General features: G+C 43.0%; 1 protein-coding gene across 1 annotated transcript in view; it reads right to left on the reverse strand.

Annotated features, from left to right (window-relative positions):
- NID1 (nidogen 1) overlaps positions 1-16046 on the reverse strand; it is a 92687-nt gene extending 76641 nt beyond the window's left edge. Inside the window, exons 1-5 of the mRNA XM_075924803.2 lie at positions 15811-16046; positions 5779-6078; positions 3149-3378; positions 1929-2359; positions 910-1059 (exon numbers count right to left, since the gene is read on the reverse strand). Coding sequence (XP_075780918.2) covers positions 910-1059; positions 1929-2359; positions 3149-3378; positions 5779-6078; positions 15811-16002 — 1303 coding nt within the window. The 5' untranslated portion in view covers positions 16003-16046. The remainder of the gene's footprint in view (positions 1-909; positions 1060-1928; positions 2360-3148; positions 3379-5778; positions 6079-15810) is intronic.
- Positions 16047-18551: the final 2505 nt, after the last annotated feature.

Here is an 18551-nt window from a genome sequence, read left to right on the forward strand (position 1 = left end):
ATGCCTGGTTTCAGTAGGCAACAAAAAACCTCTACCCCAGGAGAGTTTTTTTTCCCCTTTCCCCCTTCTTTTATTTTCAACAAAAAGCCAGCATAGACACTGCTAGTTTCTTTGTTGACAGAACTGGTTTCCACCAGTGTCCCACAATGCCTTTCCTGATGGCTGTGCTCAGTGCTTTGATCTTTGCTGTCCTGAAGGCATGTGCCCCAACTCTTTCAAAGCCCCAGGTAAGTTATCTAACAGCTGAGTGTTCCCTTTGGGGAACAAAGAGCAAAGCATTGAAATCTCTTGTTCTGCCCTGCACTAGCACACAGAGGCAGGCAGAGTGCTGGGGAGGGGGGAGGAGGAGGAAGGAAGGGAGGGGCAAGAGATTGCTGTGCTTCTTTGACATTCCTCAGCAAGGAGAGCCCACAGAACTACTCAGGTTGCCATTCCTTGCAGCTGAGGAGGCTGAGGGAGAACTTGGAGGGAATCCCCAAAACGTGAGCAATCAGATTTGCCTTCCCACAAGACTATACTGTTGAATACCTACCCCACCATGCAATGCTCACATTATCAATGGCGTCCCAAAGTGGACATGATCTGTCGACAGAGGGAGCAAGTGTGAACATCCTTTAGCAATTTTTGTTTTGTTGACTTCTGGGTGTCAACAAAACTTTTGTTGACATAACTTGGTAGTATAGACATGGCCTAAGATTTTCCAAGGTAGTTTAGGAAGTTTTACTTAAATGATTTTCAACTAAGACTTATAAAAACATTTAAATGTGGCATCTTCACCCTTTCCTGTACTAAAGAATATTTAAAAAAAAGTTGCCTATGTATCCATATAACTTGATTACATTACAATTACATTAAATGTCTCATGCAAAATGCTAGAACAGCTATATACTTTTGAAAAAATAAAATTACCTTCTGCTACACACTGCCTGCCATTTCCTTTGTAACCAGCAACACAACTGCAACAATACCCATTTGGATAGTCTTTGCAAACAGCATGAATGGAACACTGTTGACGGTTGTTGGCACAGGTCTGTTGGGCATCTGTATGGTAACGGAACACTGTTGGAAGAAAGACCAACAAACTATTATTCTCCATGTTATATTACAACCACAATATCTATAAAGATTCACAATAGAGCCAATTAGTCCAATTCATCTGATGAAGTGGGTTTTATTCACAAAAGCTCATGGTATAATATATTTGTTAGTCTAAGGGGCCACAGGACTGCTCGTTGTTTTTAAACACAATTCTGAGTTAATGTCAGAATTTCATTTTAGCCATTTGATCAGCTTTTGGGAAAGGGCACATGACTGTAATAGATTTTTTTCTTGCCTTGCAATATGTAACTAAGTTGCCCAAATATTCTCAGTAAAATGTACTGGATTGATCCTCAGCTAATGTAATCAGTAGGGGAAGCTCTACTATCTTAAGTTATGACAACAGAACTACACTAATTTATGTCACATGTTAATTCAGTCCTTCAGTGGTTCACTGGGGAAAGTTTCTCAAAGTTCTGGTTTCCAGCCTACACCAGAAGGGAAACCTCATGCACCCACTGAAAACCCACATCCAAGTTCACAAATATAACTATCCCTCAAATCTGACCCCAGGGAACATTCGGAGTCCTGTCATTCTCTATGGCACAATTGGTTTCACGTTTTCTATATTCATTGCCTTAACAAGTAGCATTGCTAGCAGAAAACATTTTACCAGACGAAAACAGGGAATCCTAAATTGCAGCCTTTTGTAGGAGTGGCTCATGCTATCCACATGGATCTTTTATTCACATATTCCTTTAATGGGGGAAGTGGAAAACAAGGGGGTAAATCGGTCTCAGGACAGAGTGAACACCTTAGTAGGTAGTTGGGGTGGGGAGACGAGTCAGGTGCCAACTCTAGTACTGCCTAAATAGTACAAATGAGCTTACCAATCTCACTTTCCTCAATATCTTCTACGTCTATAACCTGAGGATACTGCTGAGGGAACTGCTGGACTGGAAACTGAGGTGGAGTTTTCCCAGTGACAAATTCTGGCTGTTGATTGAAAGAGGACTCTCTCAGAGGGGTCTCTGGCATTACAACTTTATGTTGTGGTTGCAAATCATCTTCTGAAGCTGACTGTGGAGCTCTATGTGTAATATGTTGTTGATCCCCTCTCCTGCTGGGAACATCATATGATACCTGTTGATGGCTCATTTCCATTGAGTCATGATGCCGTACAGCTGGTTTTAAGGTCACTTCCTGATACTGTTCCTCATCATGAAATTCAGGACTGCTGCTGATTTTGGCAGGCACAATACTATTAGATAAGCTACCAATCTCAAACACCCAGATTCCTCTCCTTCCAGAATTGCTGCTCCTAGAAAGAGAGAACAACCACACTAAACATGACATCAGGTAAATATAATGTTATAAATTCTACATGAAAAGCCTTACATATTTGAGTCTATATTCCACTGATAAATACCACTTACAACTGAATGAATTATCGTGGTACAAAACAGCTACATCTTATCCACCTATATAAACGGCATCTTAGGGCACAGCTCAAATTTTGAATAGTATTAGCAACTTATAGTATTAGCAACTTATCTACAGTGGGAACTAACTGCTTTAGTACTTATCTGGAGGTTAGGGAGGATTGGGGGAAAAGGTGCTATAATTAAGCTTGATAGCAGTACTCTGACCTTTTTTAAATCGCTCTCTTTCCTTCCTGTCCTTTCCCCCACAAAGAGTGAGGCAGGGGGAACAAAGTGTATACTGAGGATGCTGAGAGCCATCGAACCAAACTGTAAACTTTGTAGAAGATGAAAACTTCACTTCAACCTGAAGGGCATGACAGTGCCCCCAACATCTCAGCGTCAGCACCAAGAATTTTCAGAAAGGGATACCTAAAGCTAGGCTCAGAAAATTTTCCAATTTTCAAAAGGGCTGAGCACTCAGTAGCTCACACTACACACAACACTGAAAAATCTAGGCCAAAAGCATCTTGTTCTTCTAAATTATGATCAGATTTTGCAATTTCTAATACAGTGGCACATGAAAGCTTATTAGCTATTCCATTTTCTCAGATCACAGACTGCATAAAACGTATCAGACAGGAACAAGAACTGGGATTGGGGTTTACTGATTTATTTTAAAGGCATACTCATGCAGGTTTCTGATGGACTCTTCATCATTAGCAACTATATTGTAGGATCCTGGTTTTATCCACAAGAAGTAGTTTGTGGAGGCCTGACTGAAGCCAACTGTAGCAGGTATCTTTTCTTCAGCATTCTTGGAGTGCGCACTATAGAACTGCAAACCATCTTCTGGATAAAGGAAAACAGCATAGGAACTGGCATCAGAGGAGGCTAAAACAGCCTGGAATGTGTTTCTCTGTAGGGAAGATTTAAAATCCATTTACTTGTAGGAAAAATATTCAAGGTTAGGAAAAAAAAAGACACTTTATAAATCAGTCAATCATAGCATAGTTGAATACTTGATTAGCCCAGGCTTATTAGTTAATCAGTTAACCTTATCAACTACACACATTCCCCTCTCCCTTGCTGCCTCTGTATCATATATTAGACACCTATATATGAAAAAAGGGGAAATGCTTAACACATGTATCAGAGGCAGCAAGATGGGGAGCTGAAAGCCGGTACACGCAGGTAGCTGGCTTTCAAGCCAGCTCTCCACGTGTATCGGCTCATATAAACCACTTGCCCCCAAATCCCTGGGTTACTGACTCTCTATCACAGAGGCAATGAGGGGGGACAGGCAGGAACCAGTCCTGGGGGGAAGCACCTGCCCCCCCACCAAGCTGCTGCCTCTGAGTGTGGGGGGATGGAGAGGGAAGGTTGCTCCATGGGATGCCAGCACAACCTTTGTCATAAATTTCATGATTTCATGATCCTGGGAAGACAGCAGACAGAAGCACGATTAGCTTTACATGTGCTGAGCAGTCCCATTGAAAAAGGAGCCACTCTCAATATATAAAACAAAGCAAGTGCTTACTTATGTCTTTGCAGCATGGGACCTAAACAATTTACAAGATGGGATGGGGAAGAGGGATTGGGGCTCTCAAATAAATCATGAAGTGAAGTCTTAAATGCAGATGGATCATCACAGAGGGATCTTGAAAAGTCTACTGTGGAAAGCCTGATCTCAGATATGCAAGTCTGTGGTGAATGAGATGTGACCAACCCAAAAAGAAATCAAGGGCTAGATTCACAAGAGGACTGAAATACCTAACTGCCACTTTGGACACCGAAATCTCAGAATTGGGCCACACTGGGATTCACAAAGTCCCTGTTCAGCCGCCCCCATAACCTGTAGTCACCAAAATGTGCTTAGTATTTCAACTGCAGTCAAGGTTCAGAAGGTGTCTGTTTTTGCTTAAGCACACCCACTGTAGCCCCTCACTAGGCATCTAGACACCTCAGCCCTGAAGCAAACATTCCTTTGCCTGGTTCACCTGAAGGGCTTGCTCTGGAAAACATGTTCAGAGGTCAGCTACCAGATCACGTCCTTACAGATAAGCTTATACAAGGGAAGGGGCAGGGAAGAACAACCTTCCTTACATTTAGTCTAGTGGTTAGCGCACTCACCAGTGATGTGGGAGACTCAAGTTAAATATCACCCTCCAACTGAGGCAAAGAACAGATTTGAACTGGGCTCTGGCACCTCTCAGGTACACACCTTAGCCACTGGGCCATGGTACATTCTAGGGTGGGGCTCTTGCTGTCGCCCCTGTCAACATGTGATAAATAACTTTTTGTTTTAAATAAAGTCACTAGAGATGAGGGAGTCAATTTTGGATATCCCTCCTTTTGGAGTAGTGCATTAAACACCAGGCTACTGAGCCAATCCCACATATACTTCCATTCTTTGTCCCATTGAGGGCAACAGCTTCAACAGGAGAGAGTGTCCTACGTCAGAAAACCCGTAACTGGGTGATTAGGGTGCTCAACTGAGAGACAGCAAAACCCAGTTCAAACCTTCTCTTCTTCCCATCAGGGACAGGCGGATTTTCCACATCCCAGGTGAGCACCTTAAATATACTGGGCTAAATACTATGAAGGTGCTGCTTTACCTCCTTTCTCTCCCTGCGAGCTTCTTACTAAAAACAACACAGGCGTTTCACACGGAGAAAGCTTTTGCAGATGAGACTCCCATGTGGTAGAAGGCACCTACCTCCCTGTGGCCCAGTCTTAGAAAAAGGGGGAAATGCTTAACACATGCCTCTTAGCTTAATATGTTCCCCCTTTGGTGAGGCATCGCCGAGCGGGCTTTGTGATTCCAATTCTGAAATGCTCATCTCTCTGCAAGTAGCCTAGATGCCTAAACCAGCCTTTGTGAATCCTTGGCACCTCAAAGTTAGGCCTGATGTTTAGTGTCCCCACATGAATCTTCCTTGTTAATTTAGCCTCAAAAATCCAAGTTTTAATACATCCAAGATCCCTGGCACATATCTGCATGTTGTAAAAGTTAACATCAGAGTCCAAGGATAGTTTGGATAAAAAGATAAAAATGTGACCTCTGTTCTCTGCTCTGCCCACGTACTACAAGCCAAACTGCTTCTGTTGTTTTTTAAATATATTTGAGAAACTCCTCCAAAAAATGTCCTTCTCATGAATGCTGTGGTAAATGTATAAAACAAAGCAGTAAGGAAATACTTCAGTTTAAATACCTTTTTGAAGTATGAAATATTACTGCTGACATTTAAAAACAACAGACCCTGGAGTAACACTTCTGTTGTACTTGGTCTATATTGGGGTTCTGTCTAACATTTACCTTGTCTTCCAGAGTAGGGTCTTCTCCAGGCACATGGTAAGGAGCCACAAACTTCCAGGTAACAATGACAACACTTCTTAGATCAAAAGTGGCGTTGGGGAAACCTTGTTGAATATAGTCTGCAGCAAGCTGTAAGACATCCGGGGACGAATCTTCTCTATAAAAGACCTTCCCACGTCCATCTGTAGTGTCCAGATCAGCCAAAAATGGAGCAATACCTCCAAAACTCAGTGGAAATTGACTAAGGTATTCTTCTTCTTTTGATGGTTCATTCACTGCAATGATCCCATTAGTAGCCACCTAATAAAAAGAGTAAAACCATTTAGACAGGGCAGTTAAGTATCGTCCAGACGGCTATTTCACAAGTCTACACACTTTTGTAGAATTTTCAAAGCTTCTGAAATATTTTTGTTTCTCAAATACCTAATACCACTGAAATGGAAGCTTGTATATAAGTCAAGTTTAACAATCTGTAGGATAATTCTAAAAACAATTTTTTTAATCTATTTGGTGGGATCCTGGGGATTTAAATTCTCATAGTTCAACAACAGGTTACAATAAGAACATTTTTCTCACTGAAGTATAAGATTTCAAACAGCTGTACTTCTGAAGGTCCCAGATTTACCTCCACTTAAGGCAAAGTAGTACAAAATTACCACATCTCTCAAACTCCAGAACTCTCAATCTTTATAGATCAAAACCCAGCGCATTTAGTCTTTTGTATGGATTCTCTTAGAGGACTAAATTTTATTAATAGAATGACTAGTATCTACATATGTATGGAAACATGGCTGACTTTGGGGAAATAGGGCTCTGAGCAAGCTTGTATTTTGGTGCCTCTGGTCCCCACTGCCGCCCTCCCCCATTCCTCCCAAATGCCCCAGCCCCTGCTGCCTCCCCAGATTCCAACTTCCCGCTATCTTCTCCACCCCTATTGCTCCATGCTCCTTTCTGCAGCCTTGCACCCTGGGATACCCCACTCTTTGTCCCTTGACCATGTTGCCCTGGGCAGTCACCCCTCCTCCCGCCCCTCCAACGCCAGAATGAAATAAATACTCAAACTTAAGAGTTTTAAATACTGAGGACAATTCCTTTGTTAGCTAACCAGTGAGACAGATTCTCACATGATGCAAACTGCTGAAGTTCCATGAATGTCAATGGAGCTATTCCAATGTACACCACCGTAGAATCTGGACAAGAACTACATCTGTTCTGTGAGACACAGGAGTGATAATACGGATGATATTATATACTTGTAGGAGAGCTTGGGGTTGATGAAAGTGAGGGATCACCAACATCATTGTATCCCACCCACAGCACAAACAGATGTTGGGCAACTTCCCACAACAGATCCTAACCATATTAACTTCCCTGCATAGGACTGTGTGTAAATTGCACAATCAAGCCATTCCTCACATTCCTTCCCTGCATTCAAGACTGCAGCAATTTTAAGTTTAGACTTTAACTAGGGAATTTTTAAATGAAGGGTTGATCTACACATAGCCTTACACCAAAATAACTAAATCAATGTCAATGTTGTTATTTTGGTGCAAATCTGTATGTGGACACTTACTTCAGGCTATATGTGCCCTGTTCTGATCAAAAAGCAAAACTGAAATCCAGCATCAAGACTGCTCTAACTTAACTTGGCTCCAACAGCTCACTAGGAACTCTTCTGCAAGTGTAGAAACCAGAGTCTGGCATGCTTTCACAACAATTCTCAGTCCCAGATATGCCTTCGGTGCATCACCAGATGCTGTAGGAGAGTGGGGATACAAAGTCGTTCTGTTAGATATAGGCCATCAGAGAATCCTTTTTATCAAGGTATTCCCCAGGGATGGGTTCTATCTGGTTTACAGCCCCTATATGCTGTTCAGCATTATCTGGCAAAAGCTTAATCTCAATGCCCATTAAATGGGATTGAAAACAATGGTCAAAAAGCACAAAGATGATGGCCAGTAATTAGATAGTAGCTAAGAAATTAATTTGTAACTAAAAAAACGGAGACAGTTAAAATGGTTACTGAGAGCATGATCCAAAAAAAATTTCATCCACTATTACAACTGGCATAAACCAATTCAATGTGTATTTCTTGTATATTCATTCTTTTCAGTGTAGATTTATAACTGAAACAAACTAAACTCATTCAAGTTCAGAGTACCCCAGAGGTAACACTTTTAAGTTGTTACCATAACCTGACTTATATTGAACAGAACCCCATTGTGACAGAGTACTGCACAACAGCAGCTGATCCATCACTCTGATCATTGAATATGAGGCACCCAAATATGGCAATTGCAAAATTGATAGATTGAAGATAGATAATTAGCTCTTAGCACTCTCCAGACTATTAACTCTGAAGGGTCAAAGGCATGGGAAGGAAATGCAAAGGGAGGAGAAAAAGTGAAATTAGAGATGTAAACTAGTAAAGCCAAGGACAAAAGAGATCTCTCCCCTGCTGCGTTTAGGACATTAGAGTCCTAGGATACCAATAGATCTGCTGCACAATCTGTAAAGGTAATGGGAATGAACTATGTAAATGAATCACAGGGGCTACGTCTACACTGGCCCCTTTTCCGGAAGGGGCATGTAAATTTCACTAGTCGTCGTAGGGAAATCCGCGGGGGATTTAAATATCCCCCGCGGCATTTAAATAAAAATGTCCGCCGCTTTTTTCCGGCTTTTAAAAAAGCCGGAAAAGAGCGTCTAGACTGGCCCCGATCCTCCGGAAAAAGTGCCCTTTTCCGGAGGGTCTTATTCCTACTTCAAAGTAGGAATAAGACCCTCCGGAAAAGGGCACTTTTTCCGGAGGATCGGGGCCAGTCTAGACGCTCTTTTCCGGCTTTTTTAAAAGCCGGAAAAAAGCGGCGGACATTTTTATTTAAATGCCGCGGGGGATATTTAAATCCCCCGCGGATTTCCCTACGACGACTAGTGAAATTTACATGCCCCTTCCGGAAAAGGGGCCAGTGTAGACGTAGCCCTCGTGTTTTATCTAGGTGGTCTCTTAATAGTCACTGAATCTGTGAAAGACAGGGAGTGCTAGTCAGCAGTTGTATTAAAACATTTATTTATGTTATATGTGCAGTGTTTTATTTTCTTTATAACCTCAATAAGCAAGGTGGGGGTATTTGGAGGAGCAATTTACTCACTGTGGAAACTTTCCTATGTCAATTTCTCCTTTATTTCACATGAATCTTTTAGAGGTCACATAAATTCACAATTCATCACTGTTTTGGATTTGTGGCCACAAAAAAAGGTTATTTATGTGATTCCCAGATTATAATAAATCCAAAATAATCCCAGCTACCCCCGGCTCCATGTGGCGCTGCCACATTGAAATGCCAGGAGGAGCCTGGCGCCAGGCTCCTGCAGCATTTCAAAGCAGCAGCGCCGCACGGAGCCCAGGGTCAGCGGGGAGTCCCAGGGCTGTTTCTACACTTCAAAAGCAGAGACTCCCTATTGACTAGTCGAATAGTCGATGCAAAATGAATAGACTATTTGATTAGTCAATTACACGCAATTTAACGTCCCCATTAATCTACTGTCTGTGCGGCTGCGGCTACAGTGCTATTTTTAGTGTGCTTGCTTAAGCAAAGCTGGCATATGTCTATCTATCACAGGGGTGTGCAATAAAACAGTGGCAGTTTGCTGGGGCCAGCCCCTGGGTGGCCCGCCGCTGCTATATTTACCTGCACCTCTGCAGGTACCAGCAATTGCAGCTCCCACTGGCCATAAATTGCCATTCCTGGCCAATGAGAGCTGTGGACCGGGACACCGTTTCCCACTGGCTGGGAATAGTGATCCGTAGCTGCAACTGCTCATACTTGCGGAGGCACAGATAAATATAGCAGCAGCAGACTACCGGGGCTAATCCTGGTGGATCAGATCCAGCAGGCGGGCTAGTATTTGCCCACCCTTGGTCTATCAGCACCAGGGAGGGTACTTTCCAGAGTGACCGACACTTACACCTTCATGCCTCCAGCTTCCATCCCAGACACATTTCTCAATCTATTGTATACAGCAATGTTGTCTTCAAGTTGTCATTGTCAAGTCCAAGTCGAGTCTCAAGTCACTACAGTTCAAGTCTCAAGTCGAGTCTCGAGTCCCTGAAGTCACTTTCAAGTCAAGTCCCAAGTCGAGTCTCAAGTCTTAATTTAAAAAATGTCAAGTCACTTTTGTACAATCCATCAACATCGGCATTTTCGGACAATTTTTTCACCAAGTCGATTTATCAAAATTAGCAAGTCTTAAGTCGAGTCTCAAGTCACAAACAATGAACCCGAGTCAAGTCTTCAGTCAAGTCACCTAGATGACTTAAGTCGGACTCGAGTTCAAGTCCTGGGACTCGAGTCAACAACTCTGGTATACAGCCAAGCCCTAAGATACAACCAGAGACTAACTTGGCTACCCCTCTGAAGTCTTCCTAGTTTGTCAAGACCTAAAAAGGTCGCTGTCAAGTAATTTGTTAGTTTCTAGTTTCACAAAAACAATAGAATATTTTCATTTTTTGTTTTGCAAAGCAGTTGGTTTGTTCAGATTTAAACATTACCCTGCATTATATGCAACCAGGCATTGTATTATTGCTCTACTGCAAAAAAGCCAGACTATTGAATCATGAAAAAAAATATTAGAAATCAAGCAGTCTGAATTCCCAGTGTACAGTGAGTCAACTGCACAAAATAAGCACTCACTGTAAGTAACAAAAAGCATTTTTTAATTTCAAATGTTAGAATATATTTAATTAACACTTAAGTAAATTTAGTTTAAGTATTATTTAACTTTACCATATCTCTTTAAACTTCATAAGCACATGCTAGATCAGTATTAATATAACTAAGAGAAAGCCACAAAACAGATATGCATTACAGTTTAATAAAGATGCATTTTTATTTAAAAAAGACAAAAACACTGAAGATTTGTGTTGTCTAAAGAGAGTAACAACTGTATGAGGTTTTTATTTTGCCTTTTAGGGTATTGTAATCTATTTAATAATAACAGGAAGCAGTGGCAGACCTTTTTTTTTAGGAATTTTAAACTGGTCGATAACACACATTGTTAAATTACATTTATTGTCTGTAGTAAAATATACCACACAGTCTATAGAATTCTGACTCAATTAATCATATAGGACAGTGAGGTCGGCAGAAAAACAACACTGAATACTTTTGTAAAATCCAATTTTCAAACAGTAAATGATTTAGTTACCAGACATTGCAGGGACATGATACTTTCTGGGTAAAAATGAGTTTGTACACAAAAGGTTGTTTGATAGTATTATCACATGTAAAACTACAAAAATAAAATAGGTAAAACAGGCGATAAAATCTAAGAGAATCAGTGTGGGGACTTGCTTTGTTAATTATCAAAAGAAGATAAAACAAACAAGACTAATGCTGATATATCATACACTATAAAATTTAATTTACAAAAGGGCTGAACTAGTCTTGAAGTTACTGATAAAAACAAGGGATGTTAAAGGGTAACCAGATAAACGGTTATCCCGCAAGCATCACCTTTAATTGGTGATGCTTACCGAGTTACAGTTAACCAGTACCGGGGGAGCAGCCCCTGCCCATGGTGGCAGCTCCCGCGGGGGGAGGGGAAGAAATGTGTCAGGGACCTCTGCCCCCTCTCCCGGCCCCCGCCTACACCAGTTTAATCAGTTAAATGGTTAAACATAGTGCTAGCACTATGTTTAACCATTTAACAGGATTTTATATCCCTAATAAAAAAAACCAAAACACATAACTGAATGTTACCAATAATCTGAAAGTTACACATAAATGGATTTTCTGGTCTCTGCCTTCCTTATATACCATGTGACACTACAATGCAATAGGACAAAATCTAAAGCACTCTTCTATAAATTAAATATCTCAATATCTTGGGAAACAAATAAAAATAGCTTGAGTTCTCTCCTTCCTGTAAAGGAACTCAGAAATAGATACTTATGCCTGCCAAAAATTCAAGCTTGGGTCCTAGTTTCTATGACTATACATCACTTTCTGTAGCACTTCTAATATTTATTTGATTAATTTCCAACAAAAATATTGATACATCCCATTTGTATTTGAAGTCAGAATTAGCACGTGATTCAGGTCATACATAGGTAATAAGTTATTTTGGATAGTATGCATGAATGTGCACACTAGCAGATTTCTGAGCAATTAACCGCATGCTGAGAGTTCCCAAGACAGTGAGTGGACAAGGGGTGAAGGGAGTCAGAACACAATTTAAGCCGTGAATTTCCCAGTTTTTAGTTAGTTTTTTTTCCTCTAATTATGTAGCTCACACAACACACACCATACAAAAATGATATTTCTTAGCTAGTAGGACACAGTCTCTCCAGGAGCACAGCTAATACAAGATGGACTTTCCTCATCCAGCAACATCCCTTGTCTGGAATCCCAGTGGAAACTCCCAATCTGGAGGAGGGATGTCTCCTGCTCAGTAACTCCGCCCCTGCCCTTCCAGAGCTTCCGGAATGTGGTTGTGTTCAAGTTCAGGGAAGAAGGGGGAGGAACAGGAACTGGCCAACAGTAGAGGCTAGGAGCTGATATGGGGGGCTTGCCATGCCAGGAGCACAGCCCTGTGGTCAATGATGGGGGCCAGTTACGGGACTAAATCATGGCCCTCAGCTGTGGGGCTCTGCAGCCACCATGACTCTCTCTGCACCTCCCTCCCATCCCCCAGTCTTTCCTCAGTCAATGCCGTCCCTCCGCTGTCAAGGAAGCAGAACCTCACAAGCGGCAACTGCAGAGGGTCTAGCATTTCTTTGGTCTGGGACTAGTCAGATCCCCAGGGTACCAGACCAGGGAGGTACAACCTGTATTTCAAAATATGTACATGCTCTGGCTATGCTATTATGTGCCTTTTCCTTTTGCAGACTGCATAGTCATGGCCTCCCAATATTAAAATATTTGTCATTAAAATCAGAAAGAGCTACAGCAGGGGTTCCCAAACTTTTTGACATGGGGACCAGTAAATCCATTCACGAGCTTTTGGAGGACCGGTAACATATATTTGCATATTCATTAAGCAAATGATGAATATTCAAATAAGTTGTTTCTGGTCCTCCCAAAGTCCCCAGTGCCAGCAATAGCAAAGCTTTTGATACAGCCACCCAAAATATTCTTGCCAGCAAGGTAAGGGAATATGGATTGGAGAAATGAACTGTAAGATGGATAGAAAGCTGGCTAGACCAGGGTTTCCAAAACTTTTTACTTGAGTTGGAACCCTTTTTTTTTTAGTACTGTTTTTTGCAGCCCAAACATATAAACACATATAAAAAAAGAATTAAAAATAAATAAATTTCAGTGTTTCACCCAGCAGCATCCTCTGCCCAGCCTGGGCCAGGGCTTCAGGGACCCAGTGCTGCACAGGCACTCCAGGAGGCGGGAGCAGGAGCAGATTGAGGGTAGGGTATCTGGCTAGGAGGGAGGCTGCAAGGACGGGTAGGGTTGCCAAGTGTCTGGTTTTGTACCGGACAGTCCAGTATTGGAGGGTTCTGTCTGGGAAACAAATTGAGAACATACCAGACATATAAAATGTCCTGTATTTTCTAATTGGGTAAGTTTTATTATAATTAGGTGTATCAGTCCGTAGCTGCAAACTGCCTGACTGGTAGATGTGCTAACGCTGCGTAAGTGTGCCTACCAGCCAGGCACTTCGCAACTACTCAAGGGAGGGTATTGCGGGGGGAGGGGAAAAATGGAATCCCCGGTGCCGGACTCACTCGTGTGCCTTGGTTTGCATGTGCCCGGATCAGTCCCGCATCCCGCCGGCTGATTCGCTTCTTCCCCCCTCGCGCCGTCCAGCCCTGCTTCTGACGGCCGGTTCCCCCCGCACTCTCCTGCTCCCCCCCGCGATCAGCCCCGCTCTCCCCACCCGGCCGATTCTCCCCCGCTTCTCCTCCCAATCTCCCCTGGCCAGCCCTGCTGTTCCCAGCCAGCCCTGCTTCAGGAGGCTGGTTCTCCCGTCCTCCTCATCCCGATCTCCCCCAGCCAGCCCTGCTTCCGCCGGCCACCCGCCCGGTTCCCCCCTCATCTCCACCAGAGAGCCCCACTGCCCCAACCCTGCTTCCTGGCGGCCGGTTCCCGCCCCCCCACACCTCCTCCCAGCCTGCCCTGCTCCCCTCCCTGCAGCCACGCTGAGGCCCAGCATTTTTTTCCCGGCCGCGGCCCATAGTTTGGGAAACGCTGTGCTACAGTATTTAGCAGTGGGTAGATCAGAAACTTGATAAAAAAATAAAGTCTTACAACCCTGTCATCAGTGTCAGATTTATGCATAAACTAAGTAATTTACACTTTAGGGCCTCAGATTATGAGGGGACTCTAAATACAAAAAGTGTACTAGTAGTTTTAGTTGCATCCTTGCTTATCAACCAGTTAGAAACCGTTTAATTTAGTAATCATGTAACTGCAACAATTCTTAGTGGTTATACAATTATTTGATGACCTAGGAGATGGGGTCGGCAGCTACCCCACTCCCAGTATGCCCCCAGCTACTCCACACTGCTGCCTCTGCAGAACTCTCAGGGAACAGGGAGCTGTTACAGTTAACCAGGAGTATATGAGCGGATATAAAATTTAATTATTCCTATTTTCATTGTCTTTTCTGTTAGAATAATGTACATTTTTGGTAATGCTATGGGGCCTCTTAAACTTGACATAGTTTAGGGTCTCAGTGTGTCTTAATCTGGCCCTGTCTGTACATTAAGATTTTATTACAAAAGATACCATAAATTTATAAAGACTACAGTCAGATGAGTCAGAATGCCAATGAAACTGAACTCACACACCAGCAACAATCACCATATAAAGCATCAACTCCTTTCACTAACTGGACAGAGAGCCACAGAAGGCAATCCACTTAGGAATTCACACTGGGTCGCCATCTAACTCATCTCCCTTCTCAAACCACTACTCCTGGGGTAGAGGAGGGGAGAGTTTGATCATGCTTAAGGGAACAAACTAACTCAAAAGTCCAACCTGTTAGGCGAGACCGTGGGCTAGCTCAGTGGTTTTCAATCTGGGTCCTGAAGCAGACTGTGACTTTATCCTCCACCCTTTACACGTGAAGGTGTAGTCCCCTGGGAGACAGCTCTTCCTGTGCTTTAGGAAAAACACCTCCACAAGCTCCCAGCACTGGGCGCCCATCTACCCTAGCAAGTCACAGCACTGAAACTTACTGTGCTTCAGGGGTAGCGGGGTGTGATTTTTTCACATCCCTGAGCAAGAAAGTTTCATGCAGTAACTTGCCCGTGTTGACAGGCCCTAAATAGTCTAAGAGGTCCACAAAAGACTTTAGTAACTACAGCCCAGTGGGTTTCACCCTGTGGTCCATGATAGGGTTGCCAGACGGTTTCAACAAAAATACCGGACACACTTGACATTACATCACAACCTACATTACATTTTATTTAGAAAATACCGGACATTGATATTTTCTCATTTGTTTCCCGAACAGAAAGCTCAGATACTGGACTGTCTGGTTCAAACCTGGACACCTGGCAACCCTAGTCCCGGGAGCCTCTGGGGTTCAGCTGACTGTGTCTAAGCTTTCCAGAGGGATCTGCCCCTCCACTTGCAATTTGGATGGGGGTGTCCACAAATGAGAACAAAAAGGCTAAAAAACCCCTGAGCTCTGAAAACCTCTCTGATGCGCAGCTGCCCAGTGGCACCGAAGTAGCTGAATTCACACCTGCCGAAGCGGCGCAGGGCTCTGCTCCTGCAGGGGAAGGAGGCTCAGGCAACAAAAGCACGTTCCCGGGGGCGGGAACCACCCCGCTGAGAAAGGCTCCAGGGCCATCTGCTTTCCATCGGGTTTGCACTCGGCCGCGGGCCCCCCACGCCCAGCGCCGGGAGCAGCCCCCGCTCCGGGGCCACCAGCAAGCGGGGCTGCTGCAGTCGCTCGCCCCACACTTCAGCGGCCCGCTGACAGCGCCCCCCCCCGCCCTTGCCTCGTCCCCCCCCCGCCCTGTGACTCTGCAGCGCCCCCCACCGGCTCCCCTCATCCCCCCCCACTCACGTAAAGGGAGCCGACGCGGGAGCCATAGAAGCGCAGCGGGGTGCTGAGCTCCAAAGGCGGGGAGCTCACGTCGTCCCCGGGCTCCAGCTCCGCGTCCCCCCGCTGCGAGCCGAAGGGGAAGAGCAGGCAGCCCCCGGGCACGGCCAGCCCCAGCAGCGCCCCCAGCAGTGCCCAGCTCCGCCCGGGGAACATGTTCTCTCCCGCGCGGAGAACGAGGAAGCCCCCCCCCCCTCCCAAAAAAGTTTTAAACGCTCGGGCGAGGAATGGGGAGGGGTGAGGGGACTCCGGAGGGGTTGAGAAGCCAACCAATGAGCAAGGCAGCTCCGAGAAAACCAGCCAATTAAAATTAGAGGGGAAGGGCTCCCCCCACCCCTCACTGCATCCCAACCCCAATCACTGCGTGTCTCTCTCTCTCTTTTCCTAGCACGAAAAATAAAAGCTTCAGAGGAGCAGCCCAGTTACTCTGTAACGGGAAAAACTTAAACAACAACAAATAGTCTAGTAGCCCCTTAAAGACCAAGAAAACAAATAGACGGTACCATGAGCTTTTGTGGGCACTTCTTCAGATGACAGATGAATTCTTTTTGTAAGTTTAGAAAATGGAGCAGATTTCGTGTAGTGTGTTCACTCAATCTCATGTTGCCATAAATTATAAGGAAAGCAAGGAAGTTCTTTCTAGGACTGTTAAAACACAACACATTCCACCAACGGACCTAGGGCTCATGTACAGCCCAGCAGCAAACTCAGAAGAAAGGTAGACAGTATATTTCCCAAAAGAGAGAACTATAAATGGTTAAAATTTGCTTTTCATCCTATTTTCATTCTTGTGTGGGAAAATGTATATACAACAAAAACGTGTTCACATACATTTACATGTGGAAAAGGAGAGAGAACTCCTTTTCTTACACACTGTCTTAATTACAGAGTTTAGCTCAGCTTACATGCGACATCCGTACTCCTACTATGAGGACTCATAATATGCAAAATATAAAACTTCCATATCCAACTGCATTAAGCTGTTATTTCTGATGTAGTAACAAATCCTTCTCTTGTCTGAATTGAGAGGCAAAAGAACTCTGGGAAGCTGAAGGATTCTTGGGATAAACAAGAATTTGATAAGAACACTGGCTATTTAAATGTTTGTGTCTGTATATTTGCATAAGTAATGTCAGGTCATAAATTCTTTTCCCCTGAGTCCTGGATTTTTTCAAAATTCTTTTAATTTAGCTAGTGTTATCTGCAACATGTGAATATTTTCCATTGTGTATGAATATTGCTGTCTATTTGTAACAAATCTCAATAATAATATTTTATTTAAAATGTCCTGACATGAGCATCTTTACTGACATCTGGAAGAGGAGCAAAAAAGCATTTGCAGATGTTACTTATTATCTTGGGAGACATTACAAACACCAATCAGAACTAAGAAATTATGCAAAGTTTTAGATTAAAAATGAGAGTCAGAAATATATTCCAAATCAACCTGGAATTCCACCAGCTAATACATAATGGGGGAAATATAATTAAAAACAGACATGGATATATAAGGTTTTTAACAGATTATAAATTAGATATAATAGTTTACAAAGCAATATGTAAAAAAATATCCAATGAAATTCCATGTTGCATATAAACAGGAATTATTATGTTACAGAGTAGGGAGATGAGTGCCCTTTCCTATATGGATAGGGTGACATTATTTTTATGAGATAATTTATGGTACTTCAACACCAGAAGGATACACATTAAAAAACCTTGGAGAGAATTCAGAAAAAAGCAGTAAAAATTAAGAGTGGGAATGACGTACAAAGCATTATTAACAAACTAATATGTGCATTGTAGGTTAGCTAAGTGACAACTGTAGAAGGACTAAATTACCATTACTTGTTATGGATATGATCAATCTCCAGTACAAATATGAAAGGCATAAACATGGAAGAGGGAGGTGACTGTTTAGAGGAGTCCCAAGTTTCATAAATAGGAGAGAGAGAGGATCAAAATAACTGAAACAATATTTGAGTATCGGAAAATGCTTCTTAGCAGTTAGATTTATATTCAGAAACTCACAGTTTAGGTATGGTAGAAGCCTCGCTCCTACAGTCACTTAACACTCTACTGTATAGGATACTGAATACCCTGTTGTAGGGAACAATCCTCCATTTGCCCCTGGAGGGGAGGAAAGGACAACTGATTTAAATAGATGTTTTCCATCTCCAACTTCTGTGATTATAGAATACTAGCAGAAATACCCAGCGTCACCCAGGGAAAATATAGTAAAAGGTGTGATGAATGAACTATGGCAATGATATTAACACTGCATATTTTATTGGAAATACTTTTCTCTTATATATTACTTTAAGAAATTAACATAGCTAGTACTTTTTCGGTTATCATAGGGAAAGGATCTCGTAGTTGCAGTTTATGTGACACACTTAACAGAAGAGTCCAGCAAATGCCTAAAAGCTAATTAGTGGCCCAGTTGGGGCTGTGGGGGAACTAATTTTGAGATATAATCAATCCAGTGATTGAAGTTAGGAAATCAGTCATATCCGTGCAAAATGTTGTGTTTCTATGATCAGGCATTACTAAAAGCTAATTATCAGTGGGCCCAACTGGAGCTCTGGGGAAGCTGGGGAACTGATTTTGAGATATAACCAATCAAGTTATTTAAATTAGGAAATCAGTAGTAGCCATGCAAAATCTGGTGTTTCTAGCTCTTACCGTTTCAGAGATCTTTCGGA

Source organism: Pelodiscus sinensis, chromosome 3 (genome assembly GCF_052426305.1).
Source record: "Pelodiscus sinensis isolate ZL-2025 chromosome 3, ASM5242630v1, whole genome shotgun sequence".
In the NCBI taxonomy this organism is placed as follows: Eukaryota; Metazoa; Chordata; order Testudines; family Trionychidae; genus Pelodiscus; species Pelodiscus sinensis.